This window comes from Hetaerina americana, unplaced genomic scaffold (assembly GCF_022747635.1).
Source record: "Hetaerina americana unplaced genomic scaffold, ioHetAmer1.1.p SCAF_55, whole genome shotgun sequence".
Classification (NCBI taxonomy): Eukaryota; Metazoa; Arthropoda; class Insecta; order Odonata; family Calopterygidae; genus Hetaerina; species Hetaerina americana.
Genome location: NW_027287150.1, coordinates 879,854 through 906,965, shown reverse-complemented (window position 1 = coordinate 906,965; position 27,112 = coordinate 879,854). Strand labels below are relative to the sequence as shown.

At 37.9% G+C, this 27,112-nt stretch overlaps 1 protein-coding gene across 1 annotated transcript in view; it reads right to left on the bottom strand.

Annotated features, from left to right (window-relative positions):
• Positions 1 to 22,192, bottom strand: part of LOC139694791 (tachykinin-like peptides receptor 86C) — a 216,336-nt gene extending 194,144 nt beyond the window's left edge. The window contains exons 1-2 of the mRNA XM_071593313.1: positions 21,936 to 22,192; positions 21,730 to 21,839 (exon numbers count right to left, since the gene is read on the bottom strand). Coding sequence (XP_071449414.1) covers positions 21,730 to 21,839; positions 21,936 to 22,192 — 367 coding nt within the window. The remainder of the gene's footprint in view (positions 1 to 21,729; positions 21,840 to 21,935) is intronic.
• Positions 22,193 to 27,112: the final 4,920 nt, after the last annotated feature.

Sequence of the window (27,112 nt, the reverse complement as noted above, 5' to 3'; positions counted from 1 at the left end):
TTGCACTCAAACTAGACGATGGTAGTTTAAATCGATGATTAAGTAATTCGGAAATGCAACGTGTCCAACTGTAATCTCACGTCCTAGTTTACAAGTGCTCCATCAGAGTTTACGCTAAGGGTAATTGATAGGAAATAGACGAATAAGTTTTCTCCTCGCGTAATACTGGCGTTGAAGGTCACCAGAAGAGAGAAACTAAGCCAGCAGGCTCAGGAGCATAAATTCTTTAAGCCCCGGGCGCACAACTACTGCTGTCTTGTCGTGATTACTTAGTGTTGGAAGCCCTGTGCTCTCCAAGAATCAATTCGTGGCAAGGCTTGCGAGCGGGAGAAAAGTTTTCAAGAGGCGACCCCTCCACCGGAAGAATTGCACTTTGTCTTTAGACTTCAAACGAAGAAAGCGAAAATGGATCAGACGATAATTCTTACTCGGGCATTTCTGTTGAACTAAACTTAGATCTAACTTTCTTATTTTGTTACTGACTCGGAGGAATTTATTGTCGCGCCAACACTCTTAAAATCTTTGATTGATAATTCACCATTCTCAAACCTCAAATTGGTTTGCAACACAAATTGGTCCATCAGTTCAATCCTTTTTTTTTTAATTGTAAATCGCCAAAAGTAAAACAAAAGAAATCTTTGGGCAATATTGTTTAATGATGCTATTTTTTAAAGGTCATTTTTGTAAATATGCACCGTTTAAAAGTCGGTACGAAGTTATTTCATATTCGCGTTTTATTAGTGGGTTATCAACTTTCCCTTAGTGTTTATAACTATGCAAAGAAGTCACTCACGACCACTGGCCTTCTTTTCATCCGTCATTCCTTTTAGAAAGCGTATAATGAATTATTTCTTCCCCAAATTTTTGTCCCATTTAATTCTTAAACACACTCACTTTTGCATCTTTCCCTGGACAGTTAAAATTTAATGAGAGACAAAAGCATGCACTTAGGAAAACTTTAGGTTCAAAGTTTGATTTGGCCGACTTTAACTGGACGCGATAAACTGCCAGGTAATTGCAATGTATCTAAATCCAATTGTCGCGTAAAAATCCGCCACGAGTGTGATTTGATCTGTCAGGTCTCTTCTTAATCGAGGTAGGAATAGTTGTGTAGCAACAATTTAGCCCGTTCGATTAAAATCGGGAACTTTAGTGTTTCAATTTTTTTGGCGTACCTTATTTATAAATCCCCAATACAATTTCGTTAATTTTTTACAAAATATGAGTTACATTCCCTTACTTTCCATCGTTCACTCCATTCACAATTTCTCTTTTGTTGATAAATCCATCCAATATTTTCCTAATCGGTTCCTCGTGTAGATAATTCCCAATTTGGTGGACGATATGCAAATGTCCGAGGATAGTCTCTTCCAGTTCACGTCTTTCCCCGGCATCAATGGGCAATAAAGGACTCTCTCTGTGCGTATCGCCGTGTCCTCCTCCTCCATCATGCATTTACACGTCCTTTCCTTTCTTTTCCCAATTTTCTTGAGGCATGATCTAAACTCCCCGTGTCATGTAAAAATTTGCGTGATTCCTTTGTAAGTTTTTAAGTTGATCTTCATTCTTTTTTTCCTTCACGCTGGGTAGGAATTGCTTGGTTGTTTCCCCTTTTCTATTGTTTCCCATTACCGTTCCCACTCCTCCACAAAATGCGCTCTTATAACCTTCCTGTTCCTGCTTCATTTCTCAGTTGGAGACAAAGTTACGTCTCCTAGAGTAGCCTCTTCCATCTGACTCATCCGTGACTTAATTCTCCTTTCCCCTATTTAGTAATAGTATAGTAAAGCATAGTTGTGCATTTTTTTTGATGGGCGAGCCTTTTATTTTACTTCATAGTTAGTTGGGGATTCCTTTGAATCTTAGTTCCCCTTTTTACAAACAATAACGAAACATAAGGAAACAACATAAGTTATTCTAAAATTTTAACATCCACAGGTGCTTATTTATGTTAGGAGTTAAACTAATGATAAACAATTTAAGAAAAAAAATCACTCAATAGACAAATAGTGAAAACATTGCTACATTTTACACAAAATATTTTTCAGTTAGTTCAATTTTTGTGGTTCAGTATTTGGCGGTTTTCTAATTGCAAATTTTTCAAGCAGCTAATTGTTGTTCTTTAGGCAGAATGTAATCATTTCTCTAATGCTTGTTAGCTTCTCTTCCATACTGTTCCATAAGAGTTGTCGCTCTGTCTCATAGAATACACAATCCTCCACTCTATGTTCTGCTGTTGCTTCTTTTCCACGGTTACACAGAGGGGTAAAACATTTCCCTATGAAGTGTAAGCAGGAGTTGAAGTTCCCATGTCCAGTTAACACTTGTGTGCTTGCTGAGGAGTGTTTAATATTTAATTTTATCCCGTAATCTATGCTCGGTGCGTTTTCCTTCCCTTTTCTGCTCTGTTCCATTCGTCGTTCCATTCTCTATGTGTTTCCTGTCTCAATAAGCTTTTTAATCTTGATCTTTGTACTGCATTTTCTGCATATAACGAGAGGCTGAAATACTCTATTATATTTTTTCCTCCATTCGTTTAGAGCAATTCTTTCCCAAATCCGGTATTTTAGAGGTGAAGTTACAGTCACTATACAGAGTGCTTCGCAGCTCACGGTGGAATAGCTGTTGCACATCGCTATCAAGCAGGCGCGCTCTGTCTCCTTTAGCTTTCTCTCGAATCTTGCGAGATTGACTCTGTGGGACCAATGACCAACCTAAGTGACAATGGGTATTACTTCTCCCTCATAGATGTTTTCCATCGGTTTGAGGCCATATGTACAACGGAAAAGCCTTCTTATGGCACCAAAGGTAGTCTTAACCTTCGAGCAAGTGTAGTTCACGTGAGGATGGAAGGTAGGTTTATCGTCTATGAGTATGTTCGTTCTCTTTAGCTGTTTCCCATTGATTTTACATGCCGGGTTTCTTAATATATTTGCTCCTAGGGTCATGTATTGACTTTTTTCTATGCATAACTTCAGTTTGTTACTATTTGCCCAGGTTTCTAGGATAAGTAGAGCTTTTCCGCCAACATTTCCAGCTCTTTTCTGCTGTTTCCTGAGATAGTTACTGCGATGTCATCGGCATATGCGATAATATCGCACCTATCCGGGAGTTCTTCTCTTAAAAGCGAATTGGTTAAGAGGTTCCACAAGGTTGGGCCAAGAACGGAGCCCTGTGGGTACCCTTTAGTGGCTACTTTAGAGAACTAGAGGTGTTTGCTGGAGTATTCTATCACTCGGTTGGTAAAATAATTTTTGACTAATTTTAGTTGGTTGTTTGACACCCATAAATATTTTAGTTCTTTAATCACGGATGGCCACCAGACGGAATCAAAAGCGACTTTTATATCTATAAAAACCACCATGGTGTATTTGCAATCGTTGGTAGTTAGTCTCAGCAGTTTAGTTATGGCATCAACTGTGCTTCTCCCTGGAGTAAACCCGCATTGCTTGGGGTGGTAGATCTGGCATTCCCCAGCCTCTTCTATAATTCTCTTTTTAATTAGTCTCTCCATTACCTTTCCCAGCTCTGGGGGGAAAGTAATTGGTCGGAACGCTTCAGCGTTCGCTGGGTCCTTACCCTTATCCTTTAGAATAGCGTGTAGCTTCCCAAGTTTCCAGGTGTTCGGAAAGTATGAGAGGACTATACAGTCATTGATGATGTTGGTTAGCTCTCCTGAGATAGGCTGACAGAGTTTTCTTATTACAGTACCCGGAATCTGGTCGTGACCGGGGGCTTTGCCATGTCTTATTAGGTAGATGGCTTCACTGACTTCCTCGTCTGAGAGGAGCCTTGCGGCGCTTTTCTCAAGCGGTTCATTGTGCATTCTCCTGATAGACTCGTGGTACCAATTATCTGACTGATCTTCGTCAGGTAGAAGGGTGTCCAACATTTTGTCCATCCATTCTTCTATCAGCATACCTCTCCCTTGTTATTTCGTCTAGTCCCTGGCATTATTGGGAGTTTAAGTTTATCTGAGAACAACTTGTAGATAAAGCCCCAGAAGTTGTCTCCAAAGTTTTGTCTAGCAAACTTTCTCCAAGCATTTTCTTTGGATTTTTTAATACGTTCCTTATATATCCTTAGCTTTGCTAGGTATCTCAGATGATGGCTTCCTCTGTCCTCGTTTCGGCTTCTTTGGAAGACGGTTCTCAGTTTGTGGACATGCTTCTTGAGGTTGTTTAGGTCGTCATTCCACCAAGGTTGAGTTTTGCCTCTGTAATATCTTACTGGAATACTTGTTTTCATGGAGTTTTTAGTTAGTCTTGCTATATTGAGATCTATTTGCTCCGTTGTTGGTGTCCATGGTGTATTTCTTGCATTATGAAATCATTATTTCTATCCACAAAAAACCGATGAAAGTCAGAAGGCTATGCATTCTGTTAGATTTAGCATTTTCGGGAGTTGGCCACATTACTGCTTGGTGAAGACGTCGCAATTCCGCCAGGCACCGGCAGACGCAATCCTCTCGCTCTCGTTTTTATCGGGATTCCTGCAGAGAACTCTAGGGGACTTGACTCGCGTTCGCATCTATCTTCATTAATCTTGTTAGAATAGGGATATGGGCGGCGTGGTGAGTGACTTCTGTTTTATTTTGGTCCATATGCACGTGCGCCGTCAGATCTTAAAAACGTATAATTGGATGAGTAATCCATGTAATTACACGGCACCTACATTACGGCTGAATAGTGGAAGTAGTTCTCTCCGGAGTTATCAATCAAAAGAGCTTCGTCCAGGACATTTCCTTAGACCTCTAATACAAACTCCATTTTCAGAATTCCTACACATAGAATTCATCCTATTGATTTGACCTACTGTAGTTTAGATGCATGCGAGACTCCTACCCTTTAAGAACAATTGCATACTACAGTAGCATACGGAAAAAAATATTCAGAAACACTCCTGGTGGCATGTGGAAGCAACATTCCCCCTCAAAACACACGCGCAGGTTTGCGGTCGTTGCATTCATCCAGGATATTTTGAGAAGCGGAAGTATAGAGACATGTTCTAGTGCTACGTCAACGCGGCCTTTCTCAAATCCAGGACTTGACAGTTGCTTTCATCTCATCATCCGAGGTGTAATGATTACCCTTGAGGTGTCCGATGAGTTGAGGAAAAAAAATCACAACACTGCGCATGCGTGTTGAGGGGAAATGGTACTTCCACATGCCACCAGAAGTGCTTCTGTAGGTCATTTTGTTTGTGGTCTACAAGCATGTGTGCATTAGTTTTCAGCCTACCGTATATATCCATTTATGTAGATAACAATTTCTCAACTTTCGGCATTTTATTGAATTCCTACGGTGTCTAGCACACCAGCCTCTCTAACCGAGGGCTGTAATTATAATATCGCAAGTGTTTCTTCACGTTTCTTCCGTGTTACACTATGGAGAGCAATTGAAGTGGATTACATAGATTGAGGGATAGAACATGAAAGCAGTTGAGCTACCGGCGCCTTTGATCTACGATCTCGTAAAGCGATTGAACGATGGGCGCGTCGTGCTTCTATCCATTCTTGAGCCATTCCATAAAACCTACGATTTAAAGTTTTATAATTGGAAGCTTATATCACTTCAGGTTTTGCAATATTCTTCGATTAAATAAATTAAAGTTTAATGTGAAATGGCGGTAATACATCGGCGTCGACATATAGTATTTTTTCAAGAGTACTCCGCTGTTGTCGCTAATTGTTATCGGGGACGGATATTGATTCCAGTGATTCACTACGTTTTCTTAAGTTGTTTTCCAAACATATTATTATTTTCGTTATGATTTCTATTTTTGCCGTTAATTCTATTAAGGTCATGACTAATTCTTCGAAAGTCATATGAGTGGTGGTGAAAGTGATTGACGAGAGAAAATAATTTCTCTCTGAAACAGGAGAGCAATTGTGAGAGCAACCAACCTGGAACCAAGCTAGTAGAAACCGACTCGGGTAAATTTCATTTTCTGGGTTTTGCCGGTTCCGGTTAAAGGAAAAGCGTTATTATTATATTAACCATCGAGTTTTCAGCTAGTTTTAACTTTAACATCGAGAAAATACTCTACTCAAGTGAAAGTTATCTCTCCAGATAACACAATCAATCACTCCTACCGCGTTGATCAACTTTGGTAGCTGCCGGGAGTGCAAATATGATCTGACCATCGCTCTAACTGAGACCTGAGCCCTGTTTGGAGTTCGCAATTATACTTTGCCCAGAGAGGGCAAGTTTTGTAATATAGCATATTTATTGGTATACCTTACGCTGGGTTAGACTGAGGTCACTAACCCCTACGATTTCAATTAACTCCAAAAGAGGAGCCCTAAAGACAGAAAATTGACACGATATTGCGTTTTTGTTTTATGCATGGAAATGCAATCTTCGCATGTTATCTACGTTTGTGTTTCCTCTCGATATTCGATGAAACACAGTTTTCCACTCGCGATTGACGATTGACCACGCGATTCCGCTTTCTCGGATGGGATAAATTTTCCATTTAACGTTCCATCTCGTTTTCCTTTGAGCATTTATTAATCCGATTTCGATATCGGATCGTCCCAAACCGTATTCATCCACGCAGTCTTCAATCCGGAGGACTGCATCGCTGGCATGCGAGCCACGATCCTATAAAGTAAATCAAATCCCACCTGTATCTCGCGCGCTCTTGTCACCACTTCTTGCACCAGGTCCCATGCTTTGATCCTCTCCCTCCCCCTTTCCCTCACTCTCCTCTCCCCCCTCCCCTGCCGCCTTCTATGATCGCCGCTATCTCACCAATCGATCCTTCTCGTTTGGTCCAGATCGCCCATAGGCAACTACCCTTCGTCCCCTCCGCCACCTCTCTCCCTAATTTTCAACCCTTTGGGTCATTAGGATCTCTAGCCGCGTAGCCACGAAGAGTGGGAAGGGCTGGCCGGCGAAGGGGTGTGGTCCTGCGTGCTCAAAACCCACCCCCCTCCCCATCCACCCCGCCCTCCTGCCGGTCACTAGAAAACCTCGTGTGGGGTCCGAACATTCTCTTTTATTTCTTTCGTTCTCCAGCCGAAAGGGGCCTGGGATTAACCGACCCTTTCCTCTTTCACTCTTCCCAAGTTCCCTTCCCTCCCGGCGGCATGCGCCTGAAGTATCGAGGGCCGGAGAGGGGCGATAGGGGGAAGGGATTGAATGGTTCGGTTTCGGTCGCCATATCGAGGCGGCGATGGAAGATAGATAGATGGGAGTCCATATTGGCAAACGACTTGGAATGACGTCTATGGGAGTGTATTAAATGGCAGGGAGAACCGGCGAGTGAGAGGGGGAGGAAAGGGAAGTCTCATTCTCCCTCCGTAAAAGGGGCTAAGTTGAAATGAAGCTGAAAGATTCTCGCTGCAATCCGAGATTGAATCTTGGGATCAGAATCCCGACTGGTCAGCAGGTTGTCCGCGGACGTCACGTCAGACTTTGATCGTTGGTAGGAACACAAGAAGGGGAATGGTAAGAGTTAACGCACGATTAAACTAGAGAAAATTAAAGTATGATTGAAATATCATAAAAGCACCTTTGCACTCTTGGAGGTGTGATAAACGTAAGTTATGAATGTCAATTTTTTCACTACAGTTTTTACTGCAAAAGCTACTAAAATATCTTGATCTAGAACATTTTTCCTCATTATTATAAGCATTGTAAAAAAGTATAACTGAATATAATTTTTCAATGCTAAAAAATTAAACAGTCAGCCTTAAATCTTCCGGGATTTCTTCCTCGTGGGTCCATTTTCTAGGAAGACAGTTTCGCCGGCGTTGCAGTAGATGCCTTCAGATCAGAAGTGGTTTATGCATGCTTTGGATGGCAAATACCTAGTATCCGATGCTGCTACCATTCCATGGCAGTCCATAGAATTCATCTATGACATAGATAAAAAAGTAGAACTATTTAATACGTTCTTAAATGACCTAGGGGACAAATATGCACCGTTAAGAAAAATATGACTGTTAAAGCCACGCTCCCCATGGATAGGAGATGAAATAAATGCCTTGATGCGCAGGCGTGATGCAGTCTATAGTCTATTTAAAAAACATAAAAAAGAAAATTTATTCAACATTTACAAATAACTGCCTAACAAAACTAAGCAATTCATTAGAAATTCCAAAATCAGATATGCCTTCCAAATATCTAAAGAGCCCCCGTCACACATTCGGAAAAATATGAAGTACCTTGGAGTCGGCAAAACTAAAAATCAACACTCCCCACCTGCTTACATTTCCCCAGACCATCTAAACCATTTATTCACACACCGTTCGGCGGAAATTGACCTTGATTAAAAAAATGGGGAATAAAAAATTCACTCAAAATAAACCCAATTCAAAGTCAGTCCATTATAATCGGATACCATAAACTACATTCTAAAATAAGTATTGATAAACTACCACCGCTAAAATTGCAAGGATCTATCATGCCATACCTAAGGACAGTAAATAATTTAGGCGTAACCTTTAATGAAACATTATCTTGGACTGATCATGCAATTGCTATCTGTAAAAAAATAAACTCATCCCTCCATTCACTGAAAAGGCTAAAGCGCATTGCTCCCCCCTCCTTAAAGATGCGTCTTCTGTCCTTTCTTCTCATACCATACTTTGATGACTGTGATGTAGTATACCAAGACATTTCAGGCGAACTGAAAACAAAACTCCAGAGGACCCATAATTCATATGTGATCTTAGCAATTACTATCATATATGTGACTCATTTACAAGAATATCCTGGTTAAAGCTAGAAGGCCGCGGGCATTTACATATTCTTTCAGTTTTCTACGGAATACTTTCAAACCACACACCTAAATATCTACACAAAAATTTCCTCCCCATCAGCTCAGTTCACAAAAGGAACACTAGGGGTAATAATAAACTTCTGGTCCCACGCCATCGCACGGAAATCTATCGAAAATCTTTTCATTTTACAGCAAGCCGTCTGTATGCGCGTAGCTGTCTTCCCTGTTGAAATTGTTGGGTTTGCTGGCTATTTCCACGGCTTAAATAACAAGTCATTGGAAATAACGACTCTCTTTAGCGGCTAGTTTAGCTACTTCGAAGTTTATATTGTGTTTAGGACCTGTCCGGGAGTGCTCTGCGCAGGCGAGAGACTTAGCTGTTTATTCTTTGTAACTCTCGTGTGTTCTTGTATTCGGTATCTTGGTCCCCAGGATGTTTACTCGATATGGGATTTCCCACAGCTTCAGTGAATTTCGGAGACACAACTTTGTATTTCCATTAGAACCGGTCTTTAGATTTTCAGAGAAGGTCGACTGATTTCAGAACACGGGGACCTTATCATGCATCAGCTTATGATAGATAAAAACATTTCTCTATGTTAAATAACATCAGTTTTTATAAATATGGGATGGTAAGGATCAACAGGAATCTGTGTATGGCCTTTTTTTGTTTTTTGTATGAATGTCATCAAAATAGTGTATTCTACACTGGTTGAGAGTATTTTAGGATATGGTATAACCGTCTTGGAATCCACTGGTTCTACAAAAATTGATATATTAAAAAATAAACAGCAAAAAGTCCTAGAGAAAAAATGTCTGAGGCTTGATCAAAAAATAAAAATACTAGACAGATGGTATTTGTTGCATTTTTCGTCAAAAAATTACGAATAATGATAGCACTGTGCGACGGTGCGTTATCATGGTGCAAAATCCACGAGTTTTCTGCCCACATTTCTGGTCTCTTTCGGCGAATTGCTTCACGCAAACGTCTCATAACGCCCAAATAATACTCTTTGTTTACTGTCTGGCCTTCTGGCAAAAATTCATGATGCACTACACCGTTGTAATCCATGAAAACCGTCAGCATTGCCTTCTTTTTTGACTGAAAACGACGTGGTTTTTTTGGTCTCGGCTCATTTGGTGAACGCCATTCACTTGCCTGATGTCTGGATTGCGTGTCGTACTCATAAACCCACGTCTCGTCTCCAGTAATGATCCTTTTGATGAATGTGGGATCGGATTCAGCCTCGCAAATCATGTCTTTTGCGACGTCAACACGGTCTCTTTTTTGCATGAAATTGAGGTCTTTTGGCACCAACTTTGCTGCTTCTCGACGGAAACCCAAATCATTAACCACAATGTCTTGGGCGGATCCATAGGCAATGTTCAAGTCCTCCGCTATTTCTCTGATGGTTAATTTGCGGTTATTGACCAACATTTCTTTTACTTTATCAATTTTTTCACCGACTTTCGATGTCGATGGTCTGCCACTGCGTTCATCATCTTCGATTGACTCACGACCACTTCTGAACCGCTCGTGCCACTGGTAAACGACCGTTTTTTTTAGAGAATCGTTGCCGAAACACTTTTCCAACATTTCCAACGTCCGTGCGCCACTAAATCCGTTTTTTACGCAAAATTTAATACAAGTTCGTTGTTGCAAATTTAAATCCATTTCTGAAATTGTAAAAAATCGCCAACACACACAGAGATAGATGTACTCTTGGCTACGTAACTTTTGCAAATGTCAAGTTATGACACTAAGATTTAAAGGGAATATCAACAACAGATGTACCAATTTAACAAAAAAACAGAACTCAAATCGGAACGATGGGAGCGCCACACGGTGGTTATTCCGGGAACTTTTTGATCAAGGTAGTATTCTAGCTACAAGAAATGTCTTTCAAGAATTAGGAATTCTGCCTGTAGACATGCTGTATAGATATGCGATCCTGACAGGAAACTATTTTAATGACAAATTTAAATAACTGATTTAAATTAAAAGGGAAATTATTACCATTAAGGGAAAATATTAAGTATATAAAAAAATAATTCAATGCGAATCAAGGTAGAAGAAAATTGGAAGTTACTACTATATACCTCTAATTTTCAATGAAATACCTAAATATTTGAGAATGTTACAGTTAGAAAATGCTGTGAAAGGGAGAATAGAAGACTTACTATCATGTAGAATGGATCAGGGCTTGGAACAAAACGTGGCACAATAAGTGTAGCTTCATAATTGCATACACTTTAAGTTCTCATTTCTGTTTAAGTGGTACCTGCTGTCAAGCCAAGAACTGACTGGTTTAGCAGGACCAGGATGAGTTTTCCATAAATATATTTTTAATGTGTACTGTTATTGTATATTATGAAGATCATATCAGAATGGTATACGATAAAGATTGTCTGTAGTTGTGCGTTTTATTGATTGTCTCAATTCTTTGCACATCATATATGACGGAAATTATACTACCAGAGTAATAAATAATATGATACAAATAGTCTAGAAAAGAAATTACAATTCGACAAAATGTGATCCAACATCTTGTCTTAAACATTAGCTCTTCCATTTAATGCTTTAAAGCATTTGAAATTTATGGAATTGAACAATTGAAACTATACTTGTATCAGTTCTCGCGTTGTAGATAAAGTTTGGGATGCTGACAAACCCCTAATTGTATGACATATTTGTTGCAAATAAGACAAGAAGGGATTTTTTTCAAAAAATTACAAAGCAAGTTCTCAGGTGAGAAGTCGTGTGGGGAAGCATACTAAACGAAGATATAGCTACCAGCTCCCATTCGTTGATATTTTTATCCACGCATATTAATCGCCATTCTTAAGTTCTATTACTCTTCCGGATATTGGATAGTGATTCACTGCAATCATCAAGCGGCCTCCATCGATCTTACCAGCAACTAATGAATACATACCCTTTCTAAGGACAGCAAAAAATGGTAACAAAATTCTACTGGTCTCTCAACATACGAGCAATGGTTAATCCAGGTATCCTTTAGGCTGTCAATGTCGTGGCATTTGAAACATAATGCTTAGAAATCTCTTCGCGCATGTTGGTGGTATAAAAATAATTTGTTGTGTGAATAAGCAATTGATTAAAATAACAAAAACACTAACTTACTCTTCTTCATTCCTAGGAGAAATATCTGCTGAACTTTTACAATTAATGCACGCAAATTTTAATTAAGTTCAATAAAACTAAACCTCGGGCCTAGGCCACATAAACTGGAAGCTTCTTTTGACCTCCGACGACGTCTCAATGAAATGCCCTCGATACTATCCATGCTTAAAGATTCCCGGTGCCCAGAAAACCGACTTTGTCAATGTTTGCTGAAGTAACGAAGAAATTCGTCTTTGTAGGATTTTCCAAAAACTTTAACGTTCACCAAAGATCTTTAAGAAAAATCATCGCAGTATTTCTTTACGCCTATTCCATCCTGGTTGGCAATTTTTAGCAGTAAGGCCGAAAATTATTATGTCTATCTAAAGAATTAAATTGTTTTTTATTCAGAAAAGTTAATTACTTTTGATCACTTTGCCAAGTCTTGATCTTTAATAACCTTCAAATACTAGTGAAATTGCTAATATTGAGCATAAAATTGGGTTGCATCGGGGGTAACGAAATAAAAATTTAATAATCAATTGGCTTATCTGATATCTAGTTAACTGTGACGTTTGACAATAAGTCATAAAGTAAATTCCACAAAGTAAACCGCATTTTCAATTACCGTTACATAAATAATCTGCAGTTTATGTTTTGTCAAATATTACCAAAGATATTTTTGTTATCCCGTTGGTACCTTTCGCGAACGTTCCTTTGATGCATTTGGTAAGTCTTTGGATTACACGAAAATGAGATAAACTGCATGAGTTTAAAATTAATGCTAAATGCAATGAGATAATTTATAGATTGTACATACGAGTATATCTACTCATAGTGATAATATCATTGGAAACATTGGAAATAACATTCTAATCATGCGTTGGCATCAAATATTTAGATTTGTTGCTTTAATCGCCAGCACAATTTTCTGCGCATTCTTCAGTTTAAAATTATAAATAATTGATCATAAAATAATTAGTTTCATGCGATAAAGAAAGAATTCCCTACAAGTTGGTTGGTGACACTTTTACATTATACCTAACTTAGGAGGAAATAAGGATTTGTTCAAGCGAATAAGGGGGACACAAAAATAAGTTACATGGTATGATATGAGTGACAGCCACGAGATATTACTACGCTGTTGTTCCACTCCGGATTACGTATTTATTTACGTATACTTAGGTGATGAATATATTTAACAAATAGATGCCAGTATGTGCAAAATACATAGAGAGGAGCCCGGATTCAATTACTGGGCAAGCCTCTCTGTGATTTTTCGGGTACCATATTCTCCCGGGAACCATCACCGGCACATATATATATATATATATATATATATATATATATATATATATATATATATATATATATAAGTGTGTGTGTGTCACTGAAGCAGGAGGATATACGTAGATAGGAAGCTTTTGAAATGTGGGTTTGGAGAAAATGGAGAAGGTGAAATGGACCGAAAGGAAAACAAATGAGGAGGTACTAGGAATGTTGGGCGAAGACAGGGGGTTTTCTAGGAGAAATCCTATGGAGGCAGGAAAAATGGATGAAGGGCGTATTGATCGGGAGTGGGATGTTGAAGACTGTAAAAGAGGGGATAAGGTTAGGCAAACAAGGAAAGGGCGGGAACAGAATAGGGATGTTTGGCGGAATGAAGGGAGGAAGGAAGTACACAGAGATGAAGAGGGAGCTGAAGTTGAGTAGGTTGCTGGATTATATTTTGTTATGAGTCGCAAAATATTTATTTGGTAGTTGTGTCCATCCAAAACCTACCTTATCCGGTAGATTACTTTTATATAGTAATGATTATATATATACATATATATACATATATATACATATATTATATATATACATATATTATATATATACATATATTATATATATACATATATATATATATATGTATATATATATATATATATATATATATATATATGTATATATATATATGTATATATATATGTATATGTATAATTATATATATATATATATATATATATATATATATATATATATATATATATATATATATATATATATATATATATATATATATATATATATATATATATATATATATACATGTCAAAATGGCAAGCATAGTAAATTTAAACTAGTATTTTAATATGGGGATCTCCTGTTTGGCGTATCAGCTATGGAAAGAGAAAATAAAATTATGCAGCAGGTCAGTTTTCTCCAACAAACTTATGGCAGAACCTCAGAAAATCACATATCAGTGACAACAGAAATAAATCCCTTCTCCACGTAATTGTATTGGAAGGAATCTATGCCTTACAAAGGCGAGAAGAAGAATAAATGCCACGTATTGAAAATCATGTTACACGAGACCCCTGACATTTCCACTTGAGAAGAGCAACCAACATTTGGCCCTTTAGTGGGATACGAATAGAGAATATAACAAATTCACGAGATGGTATCTCCAGTTCAAGGGCGTAAGATTGATTTTCTGAAGCATAGGTGTCCTAGGGATATCAAGAGTTTCCTTAAAATCCTTAGCGGGCGGCAAACACTTCGAAAAACAATATTAACTTCCTTATGGTGACACATGGAGCTGTCACTCCCTGTTGTCTCCCCTCAAGAGCAGTGGCAACACTTCTGCTTTCACCCAAATATCTTTCAATTCCCAAACATTCACCCAACATTCACACTCTCACTTATTCAGCTATCCACTCTTACAATTATTCACGTAATTGACTTATCTGTCAAGTGCTACCCTCAATAGCAGCTAACTTGAAAGCCAGTTGTTGGACCAGATGCTCCACAGATTTCACTGACGACTGGCCACAATATTTAATTGGAAGTGTAGATATTACGATTGCTAAGCAAATTGATTCTTTAACGGAAGCAAAGAATCATCCTACTTCTAAGAAGTTATATAAATTTTCACGTAGCCCAAAATTTGGACTGTAAATTTTGTTGGTTGAATTTTCAATATGATAAAAATAATTTTACGACATATTACTTGCTTGGTAAAAAATTAATCAATTCCTCTCAATTTAATTCTGTTTTATATTTTAGTTGGCCCTCTACAAAATATGCTTCACCTAGAGTGGATAAAATCTAAATTTGTAATTTTATAAATATAATCGCAACTTTGACAACATTTTCGTCCCATACTTCAACTTTACCTTACAAGTTCATGCCAAACGTGTTTTAAGAATTGAATGCGTGTTTTTATTGCCACTTTAAGGTTATATCCTGGAAAAAAACATTTTTTGCTTAAATAAATACTTATTACTTACTTTATTGGAAAATGTAAAAATATTGTACGCATTTTATCATCTGTTAGTCAAGGTATTTCTGGCGAGTGTTTTTGCGAATCAATACATTCACTTCAAAAGTTTTATAAATCCATTTTTCCGGGTATTTCTTCAGACATTAATTTCAGACGAATGATTTTGCAGAGTTGTTCCAATAGCGGTTTCTCAAACAGGTTAATCCCTTTGAAGTTTGATAGTAGTATTGGTATATCGTAAAATTTGAGTTGATACTTGGTGATACCTGTTCAGATATTGCTACACTGGTTTGTAGAATACATCACTAACAGAATTCAAGATGCTCTTTTTGAATGCTCGGTAGATGGAGCGTTTTTTTACTGAATATTGGATTATGCCTTTTGAGTTCCACGGTAAGATGTACTGTGATTTTAAGGATTGAAGGTTCTTCTCACTGTTGAAATCGTCAACAACAAAACATGTCCTTGAAACCTGTAGTGAAATTCATTTAGAGAGCCTTTGTAATCCCTATTTCATTGATTAAATAATACTCATCAATAACGAGTAACATAATCCCCAATCACCAAAGTGAAAATTGTTCAGAAATTACACCGAACAGATTTGCTAATGGTTCTGCTTTTACTTTCTCGCACGCTAGATAAGCGAAAATAAAATGTTACGACCGTGAATATTTATCCCACACATTATTTGCACGATTTTTGGTCCTTGTATATCGTCACGCTCACCGGTTATTCCATTATCTAGGAAATTATGCAGTAGCTCGTTAACCTTCATAGAGGCGCATCAACGAGGCTTCACGAAGTGACCAAATATTATCTTGCGGGACTTCCTTTTGAGGGGACGATTTGTGGTGGCTGGTAGTCCAAGCGTATGTAAGGATATACGGTACGAGTTTATTCCTTTCGAGAAATAGCCGAGTTGATGATTCGTTGATTTTATAAAACCTTCCAATGAATTATAACACAATGGAAAAAAACGCAAAGGAGCATAAGATTGTTTTCCATGGAAACAGAAAATAAAAAATCAAGCCTATATATTTCTGTTTTAAAAAATAAATTCTTGATTATTCGTGATGATAATGGACACACAACTATATTTTTTCTCGTACACTCTGACTCCTATTGTGATCTTTCCGCCCCAATCTGCCAAAATTTGTTAAGAAATAAGAGAAAAAGAAATGTTAGGACCTTGGGAGTTCTCTAGAGATCCTTATAACTTCTTGGAAATTCATGGATTCCATGAGTATTTAAGATTATTTGCAGGTGACAATATTAAAATCGTGGCTCTATTAATAACTCAAAAATTCCATTTCCTGAGTCTGAGGCCAACGATTCCATTTAGGAATCGGCCTCAGATTTGATGCTCTTTAATCTGCTCCAGTGTACTTAAAAGCACGTGAAAGATGTTTTTACTTTTGAATGGTAGTAGAAGTTTGTGAATATTTATTTTTAGGCATAGGTATTAACAGGATAATAATTTTGCATAAAGATGAATTCAAAAATTACTAACAGAATTTGAGATATTCTTTGGTTGTAGAATGTTTGAAGCCGATCAGAAAAGAGTAAAATTACGGAAACTCTCTGAAGCAGTTACAAGAACAGGTTTTTGTTGAATATAGAATTAATAAGTCGATAAATCTGTGTTCGCCATGTATTAAGACGACATTTTTTTTAAAAAATGAAATTAATGTTCGATTCTGGAAAAAAGAAGTTGAGTGAAATCAAGAAAATTCTAAAGAAAAAATGGAATGTCTGTTAAAGAACTGGTCAAAGATCTTTCCTTTCTACCACTCACAGAAAGGCATACTACAGCCGCTTTACTGACGCTATTACTTTTGTTGTTAAGAATTTTCTATCACTCACAATTTTTTTTACAATCAAGTGGATTTGTTCCGAATCGGCTTGGTCTGGCTGAGTTCTTTGCCGTTTTCCCGCTCTTCAGAGACAAATATGGGACCGAGCTGGGCTCAGGCATGGGGTGTTTCATTCAAATACTGACCTTGATACTGTTCTAAGATACAGATAACGGTTCAACTCCCGAAGAGGCAGATACCTATTTCGGCTTTTGTCCGAATCGATTTTGAATTTAGAGCGATTTGGTACATAAAATTATATTATCAACAATAAATTACTTTTGATCCTGAATGGAACAGGGAAAATACATGGAAAACGCATTAGTAGTCATTAATGTCGGAATGAAGAAAATATTTCCCTTGATCCGAATGAATCTCTTATGTATAAGGAAAACACTGTGGGAACCTTTCAAATGAGGATATTAACTTTTTTCTCAAACTACTTCATGCAAAGAAGTTAGCTATACATAGATATACTTCTGCGATTATTATCATAAGTCCTTATTAATAGATCTTAACGTAGATTTATGGATTTGTATTTGCGAATCATTATTATGGAAGATTTGACTTAAATTCCTGTTTGCTACGCCAAGATAATTTTGAATATGACACCGTGAGTTTAAACCCTAACTGGGGCACTTTTTGAGTTGTAACTAATATTTTCTCCGAATAAAATAAAATATTTACGAATAAAATATTGTATATTTATTTAAAATTTTTTTCAAATAAAATATTTACGATCTCCAAAAGTTACCGGAAACTTTATCTTGTAAAGTTAGGTCAGTGAAACCTATAAATTAGACATGAAGTAATGGTAGTACCTTTATTGAAGATATCCCCATGTGGTTTATGAATAAAGCATTTCTGGAGACTAATGCTTCTAAAAGTCTACCTTAACCAGCAATTAGTGACAACCATTTTCCAGACATAATTTACCAAGAGTAAACTTCAGCACCAAAAGCATATGGCTCTTTTACATGAATTATGTATGTAACGTAGGACCTCGTTTAGATGAGAGAGTATATCATGAAACTATATCCTAATGTGCTGTCGTCATGTGAACGCTCCTGAGTTAAGGTGATACATCTTAACTTAGGAACGCGTGTGAAATTTCTATCGATCTTAGAAACCTGAAAGTAATTAAGCTAGAAACATTTTAAAAAAAGCGCTTCGTAATTCACCTTGATGTCTCGTCCGTTCTTTAGGGAATTATATCATTTGCTTTGATTAAATTCACTCTTGGGTTTAGTTCACAAAATTTAATTTAAGTGCTACTCTTCATATATCATGTCCGAAATAGCCCATTCAAACTTTTGAATTTCTTTTAGAACAAGAGTTTTTTTTGCTGTCACGCAGGTTTAATTTTCATTCTTTTGTAGGTTTTGTCTAGTATTATAACATTAGTCGCCATACATGTAATGCGTTAATGGAATAGAACATGAGAATTTATTTAATATGAAATATTAACACCCCTGTGAATGTTTTATGTGTGTCGTTGGAAGTTTGCTTCGTCGTATAAAGTTTATGGATACCGAAATACGTTCAACATTTGTTTTCGGCTTCAGCACTTCTTCTTTTTTCCTTCGCGTCGGCGAAATCGCTCTTATTTTTCTACCTGCCCCTCCTTACGTTTTCCTCCCTATCGCATCATGCCTCCGAATATTTTCTGCATTCAATTTGCATTTTCAAAATTTATCACGACGACTTCATCTTTCCTTTACCTTATCTGACGCAGACTCGTTTGTCTTACGCTCTGTTTAGCATATTAAATTAATCCTTTTTCATACCCACATCAAAAAAATTCCTCACCCTACTTGACGGATTTACGCAGCCCGACTGAAGAACTTTCTTTAATTTTTTAAAATGATTCCTTTGATAACGCATTCACATCCCCCTTTCCTAATCTCTATGTATTTTGCTTTCTATGTCAAATATAATGTTCATTTAGCTACATTAACTGTTTTACACCTGAACGTTAATGTTTATCTCAGCCATTCAACCTCATAAAAATATTATTACTTACGTTTTCTTGTCATTATTTTTATCATTTATTTTTCACATTGAACAGGTAGTGCCATCAAATATTTCACGATGTTAACTATCTTATGACAAAGCAAAGTTATCCACAAATATAAATTTTTCAGCTTTCCGTTTATTTTGATACACTATGCATTTTCCGGAATTTCCTAATCATTAACGGGGTAGGTACATGAAGGAAAGGAACACTAATGTACAACTCTCTCTTGAAATATTACGTGCATTACAAATTATTATATATTAAATGACCATTCCATTGAACGAAAGAAAAATACTTAGTATTTTCTACACACTTTTTAGGCGCTATTAGTTTCAAAGCATAGGCACTATCTTCAGGTACCTCAAGGCACATACCTGTAGATAATACTTATGCGTCCAAGCTATTATATATATATATATATACACACACACACACGAGGGTCATCCGGAAAGTAGTACCCGTTCGTGCCGCATGAAGTGCTGACGACGCGAGTAGCCGCTGGATGAGGTCAGATAGCTTCAGTGGCTTGTCTGCCTTCCCTGAGCCAAGTTGCGTGACGCTAGCATTGCCTGTGTTGTTTCTGTGATTGTTTACAATGTTTAAAAAAATTGAGAACGCCGCCAGTTGTGAAGTGAGGGCAGTGATTAAATTCCTCAATGCAAGAAACGTTCGCCCATGTGATATTCATCGCCAATTAAAGGAGGTGTATGGAGACAATGTAATGGACGAGTCGTCTGTTCGGCGGTGGTGTCGCAACTTCAACATGGGGAGGGGGAACACACACGACGATGAGCGTTCGGGGAGACCGTCTGTCATTACAGACCAACTGGTGAGCTCAGTTGACGAATTCGTGAGGAACGATCGGCGCGTCACAATTGATGACATCTGTGAGCATTTTCCCAATGTTTCTCGAACAATTGTTCATGAAATTGTTAAACACCATCTGCATTATGCAAAAATTTGTGCAAGATGGGTCCCTCGCGTACCTCAATGAGCTGGCGGCGAAGGACTATGCAGCAGGAATACAGAAACTTGTCACACGTTATGACAAATGCCTTAATTTGCTTGGAGATTATGTTGAGAAGTAGTTTAAAGTATCCTCTTTCAAATAAAATTTTTTATGTTTGTTAATATTTACTTTTGTGTCTTTATTTCACGAACGGGTACTACTTTCCGGATGACCCTCGTGTGTGTTTGTGTGTGTGTATATATATATATATATATATATATATATATATATATATATATATATATATATATATATATATATATATATATAATTTTCTTGTTCAAAAGTGGTATACAATTTCCACTGCTAATCGAAAAGCCTAAAAAAATGAAAATAAAAGACAGTATACTGTCTTTTTGAGCATATGCAGTATGCTCAAAATGCACCATTCCTCAGCGCGACTCCGAGGTTTGAGCATTCATTTTGGACTCAGCACTTTAATCGGAACTCAGGATGTGAAGTGCAGTTCAAATTATAACTCAGGTCATCACATATGAATAGCAATCTGCATAAATGAATATCTTTGAGGTTTTTTGCAGCAATAATAATATTCATATCGCTTGTTTGTGTCCATCTCATTCTTGAAATTTCAGTTTTGAGCATTCTATATTAATAGTGATGAAGTCCTTTGCGCCGATGCTGAATTTCTTCCACTTTCCTCTCTCTTCTCCTTTCAACTTGCTTCTCACCAATCTAATAATTATGATAATGATACTGTTAACAGACAACATTGACGCTAAGCAAAATGAATAAAAATGTTTTTATATCCATTTCCTTATTCTCTATGGGATTAATTCTTCGACGGCTTTTGTCTCATTTCCAAAGTATTTTCGTTTTTCGATTTAGATATATGTATAGTGATAAAAGATAAAATTAATTATATATATATATATGTATATATTAAATGGCTATTGATGCAAGGAAGTTGAACTGCTTTCAAGTTTGAATTTTGCATTTTTCCATGGTGGGCATCAGGAAAGAACGAGGTAAATGTTTTATTTCAATTTCCCGAAGGTGGATATTTATTATGAAGTTTAATTTACATCAATGACTCATGGATTTTATGATTTATAAAATATATCTGTGGGAAATTACTCCTTTAGTTTTGATAATATTTTGCTGGGGTTCTCCTTTGAGGTTTAGGAGTACTCGTAGGCCGATGTTGATAACATTTTTTAGGCGTAGCAAAGGAATGCTATGAATATAATCTTAGCATATACTCTTTAATCTATATACTGTTTAAATATTTACCTCCTAGAAAAATAACGCAGCGAAAAAGTTTTTTATAATTCCACTCGATGGCTGATGGTTTATGTGCTTTTCTTATTGGGATGAGTAGGCGTCGCTACCACTTGGGAACTTCAAATTCTTTGAACGAAGAGGAAATTGGTCAAAATATTTAATAAAAAAAGTTTCTTAAACGTGAGAAAAGTGATATTTTCATATCCTTTTCACCGGTTAAGATTATTCATCAACTCCCTTCTCTCATACATTTGGTCTCGAAGAAACTCTTGCCCTATAGATCAAGGGACCATTAGAGTCAGGAAAATATATTCACGCAAGAATAAAAGCTATAATTCGGTAGACGCAATCACGGATGTATGGTGTGACATAAAGTTTGCGTGATTAACACAGAAGGCCAGGCCAATTGGGATGGATGGCTCTTATCCGCGAATTCGGAGGCATGAAGTGCGAGGGGAGGAATGCTGACCGGAGTGACCCAACACTCACCCAACACGATCCAGATGACAATGGCGTTCCCCGGCGCCGCCACGAGAAGCATGACCGAGAACACGATTATCCACGGGGCCTTCTGCCACGAGGGCAGGAAGAAAGGCCTCCTGTTCCCGCTCGGTCCCGCCGCCGACGGCTGGTCGCCGCCCGCGCCGTCGGGCGTCAGGAATGGGATGAGCTTGGAGATGGAGGACGGCGATGACGAGGAGGGCGGGAAGAGACAGTCGGAGATGGCCTCTTGCAGAAGCCGGTCCTCCACCCCATCCACTTCCTCGCCGTGCCATCCCCCGGCGCCGGAAGGCGGGAACGAAGAGTTTCCCAACATGGAGGCACCGCGCATCTGTAGGAACCTCGCCGTGCAGTTGTAGAGCAGGCCCCAGGCCGCGTCCTCGTCCTCCGGCAACGGGGTGACTTCTTGCTCGTCCCCCTCCGGGTGAGCCTCCAGCCACGAGTGCATCATTTTGAAAGATCTTCCTGTTTAATTAGCTCGCTTCTTTATTTTTCTGCCGACGTTGGCCCGACTCACGAAATCACGAAACTATGAAGGAGGTGCTGCCGAGAATATCGGAAACGCTCAAGGGAGGGCGTGGAAGTATTAATGCATTGTCCATACGCGAAGGTGACAAGTCCTTCATAGAATGTCACTTTTTGCGGCGGGAATAGAGTTTGAGGAGTCACGAAACTATGAAGGAGGTGTTGCCGAGAATATCGGAAACGCTCAAGGGGGGGCGTGGAAGTATTAATGCATTGTCCATACGCGAAGGTGACAAGTCCTTCATAGAATGTCACTTTTTGCGGCGGGAATAGAGTTTGAGGAGTCACGAAACTATGAAGGAGGTGTTGCCGAGAATATCGGAAACGCTCAAGGGAGGGCGTAGAAGTTTTAATGCATTGTCCATACGCGAAGGTGACAAGTACTCCCTAGAATGTCACTTTTTGCGGCGGGAATAGAGTTTGAGACACTCGAGTATTGTTGGTGCTCTTTCGTAATGATAAAAACTTCATTTTTTTCTCACTGGAATAAAGTTAAACGACACTGATTTTTTAGTTTCAAAACTCTCTCTTTGACACCGTTGACTGTCTCAAGGTCACGTATGACGTCAATGTACTCTCCAGTCCTATAGGTTGGCTGCCGAGTATCACGTGATATTTTCGTTTCAACGTTGATCGAAAGTCCTTCGTGTTCCCCGGAGTCATAACAAATACTGCAAGATATTCACAGTTACACGTCTTGGAGATACTGATGAAATCAGCTTTCTTTTGGGTAGATTTTCGTTGCGACGCGCTGCTGTCCTATCTTATGAATTCAGACATATTTGCCTCGTAATTGAACTTCGCTTTCTCATTTTAATCCTCGTTTGTGTTTCACACGCTTGTTGACTCCTAATTAAGCATCAACATTAATCACTTAAAGCATTACGACATTTTTTGGCAATTGATTCAATTGTGAAAGAAAGGGTTATTGTCATGTTCTCATTTTTTATCCCTGATTTTGAACAGTGAACCCTGCTTCATCACCTGCGAATCTAATTTTTCTTTCAATATACACAGGTTATACAAAACAGCTCTCAACAAAGAATTTATTTTTTATAATCACAGATTATTACGAGGAAGTATTTTTCAAAAATCTAATACGCGTTCCAAATTAAGGGACATGCATGGTTCAAACTGAAAAAATGTCGGGCTTGCGAAGTTTTAGCACAAGAAGTCAGACGTCGCCTGTGGACTCTCCATTATTCAGCTCTTCTGAAGTTCTATGCGCACGGTAGCCTTTCTAAAATCTTTCCTCTAGCTGTTAAAGACTAATTTACATCTATTTCATTCATAATAGAGATGAAGAGAGAAACAGCGCGCAGTATTTTTCACTCATTCAAAAGCACTTTTAAAGTTTCTATATCACACAAAAACTCAGTTAAGACACAAAATGCTACATTTTATAACGATGGCACACCGTCGAAAATTGCTCACTATCCCTTTTTGAATAGCAAATCCGATTCTTAGAGTTGGTTTTATTATTCATAAATTTAGAATCACTCACATTCAGAAACAATTTGTTTTGATCTGTTGAGTTTCGGCTTTATCTTTAGTGATAAAACATGATGGGCATTCACTAAAGCGATGGCATGTTCTGTGCAGCAAGCATTTCTATTTGAGATTTGTTTAAACAATATAATACCACATAATTTTCACACGTTTTCACACGCTTATATTATTTCGGATTTCCTAGTGTACAAAAAACTTTTAACTTCTTGAAATACATGTATTCATTGGTAGAATAAAAACTCTCTCAGCACTAAGGGTATCACAATGGATGAGAGGAGACTTGAATGATAGGTTGAAGAACACAATATTTCACGCACAGAAGTGTTTGGAGTTTTGCAGTATATTCAGAGAAGGTATTTTCACGTCTTTTCTTTGAAAATTAAGAAAAGCGATGTTTAAATTTTTGCTCACGCTGAATGACTATTTCCAGTGGAACTATGGTTTCATTTCTTTCGCGTGGTAAGAAGACCGTGATTTTTAATATGTATGGAAACTCATCTTGGCGGAAGACATTGAATTTAATTTTTAATGGTTGCGGATACCGATTGACGAACGGCTGCGTGCGTGAAACATTTTACGAGGGCGCAATGGTGTACTGACGACTAGGGATGAGAAGAGAATATTGACTCTTTGCCCCTAAGCCTTGCGCATGCGCCTACGTATTTAGCATTATCTCGTAATGCATTAAAAAGTGCGGGAGTATTTCATTGCCTCATTCGGGTATGACCTAAGTTGAGCGACTTTTTTATGTCTTTCTCAAATTTACACTGACGTCCCGAAATTCAGCTGCGGTCGTGGAAAACACTCAATATCTCACCTGCACATTTAATTCATTTACTTATTATATCTGACCAGAGTTGGCAAAGAAGTTGGGTTTTGGAAGCTAGGCTCAAATTTGATTCCTTTTAACCTCTAATGAAGGCCCACTGCAGGGAACATAATTCGATTATAGAATTATGCTTTCACTGGAATATTCCTACAGTTTTTTTTTTGGTCACGATTGCGGGAGGGCAGTTGCGGGTTCACATTCAAGGAAAACATTGTACAAATGCCATATAGAGAGAATTTTTATCATTATTTTTTGGCTAATCTAAATTTTTGACTGCACTATATTTAACAATTAATAGTGATTGATGCGCTAGCATAAATTATATGAGTACTCTCGAAAATAGGAATGAAATAATTTACAAGTTTTTCATTGACTCCTAGGAAATATAGGAAGTTCCAATAATCCCATAAATTTATAGTTATATTATGATACTCAATAGAACAAAGGATGTATCAGCATTTGTAGCGGAAAGTAAATTATTTTATCCAAACATATATGACACACTAATAAATAGTTAATTTAACAGACCAATGGCACGCCAGGTGACTTGGCTATTAAAACTGTCAGTCTTATAAAAATACTTCAAAACATCTCACTGAATGATGGAGGAGTAATAACGGTTTTTTTGAGCGTTATAATAAGTGGAATCATTTTACCAAGGCAGGAATAAGTCCTGTACAAAGAAATGATCAAAAGTTCAGGAGATATAAACTTAAATGTTCATTACTCAACCTAATTTCTTTCTTTTTATGACTGTTTCGCGGACTTATTCATTGAGCTTTTACTTAATTCTTTATCCTCCAACTTGTTGAACGCAGGCGTGACATGAAAGATATAGTAGTTAATGAAATCATCTGACGTCAATCAAGTATTCCTCGAGTGATTTTAACGTAACTAAAGCACAACAATGAAATTACGAGTCTGAAAGTCCTCCCCCTCAATGCTCAAAAAAGTGCTGGTAAAATATCACTTTTTTGAGCATCAGGAATATGATTCGAACTATCAATATATATACAAATATCCCTGGCATATGAGAAAATAAAAAAAATTGCACTTCGGTATCACATCGAAGTCATCTGTCTAGTGGAAAATTTGCCGAATATCGACTTTATTATAAAGTTATTGTAAGGTGAAGCACTGTTTTTTAGATCTTTTTCCGCTTCGTTGCGTTTTTTTCCTCGTCACTGGGGGGATTTACCCTATTCTCGAATCAAGGAATTCGTCACGGTAATATGATTGAAAAAAAATGTTACCGAAACTTTTCAGCTCATGATGAGGTCCCAGAAGCCGTTCGGATAACGCATCAATAATTCAACGCCCCCAAAAGTTTCCGAATACGCCAAATCGAAGGATTCCCGCCAAGGTCAAAAATGTCGATTTAATGAAATATGGGTAAGCGGTTTACCTTAGTGTGATTTTTGGAAGGTAATACGTTAACCACGAAAGGATCTATGTTATCAATATCGTATTCATACGAGGATAACAGAAGTATTATTCTCGACGTGAACGGAGAGTTCGCAACTTTCGTTTCACGGTTATTCTATTTGCTCAAGTTTCACGGTAAATTTTTTGTTGCTTGGAGTTTACGATTCAGGAATCGGGAGGAAGTTCCTGTGGGAAGAAAGTCTTCTGTCGCATAAGCTAGCGGTATTTGTCGAGTTTGGACGTTTATCGAGCATCATTGCACCTTTACGAATTTCCATCATTCACACGGGCTTCAATTACGTTTTTATGTTTTTTATTGCTTTTATTGGAGGCACTTGTTTTTAGATTGCACGCGAAAGAAATAAACTCTGCAAATTCTGTAAACATGGAGAAAAAATGTAAAATAAGGGGTCACTTGTGGGGAAAAATACTGCTTAAAAAGAAAAAAGAAATTTTGCACACTTTCCATGGGAAATGCATGAAGAATCAAAGAGAAGTTTTTGTCGTCGTTCGACAAGAGAATTATTCATCCTTCAAAAGTTGAAGGTGTGTGGAACCAAATGGAACAAATATATTTAATTTCTCGGTCAGATTTCGGTAAACTTCGTGGGGTCACGAACTTTCATATCTTTCTGAGCGGACATAAGAAGAGTAACATTCGTCACAGTTCGAAGGGATGGGTTTAGCGGGCTATATCCATACCACGAAGAAGGTGGGGGAGGAGGACTATTCTTCCCATTCATCCGCCACCCCCGCTACCTTTCCCTTCCGGCTTGGGGCGAATAATTCTTGATACCAGCACCTGATCACTCGGTGAAAGTTGAAGAATGCTCGCGTGGAACGGAGAGCTAATTATCAGAATTTTCTTTTTTAAAGGAATCGCTCACTTCACGCTGTGGTAACTCGGTCGCACCATCCTCAATCAAAAGATACGATTCATCTTAGACGCACCACACAACCTCCCGTGATAACCACACCACGAGCAAAGGAGACCGACACTTTACTTTAGATGAAAGAATCCAATTTGTCGGAAGCATTAATTTCCAAGTCTCCGAGCACTCGCCTTTCCTCCTCTACCCCCTC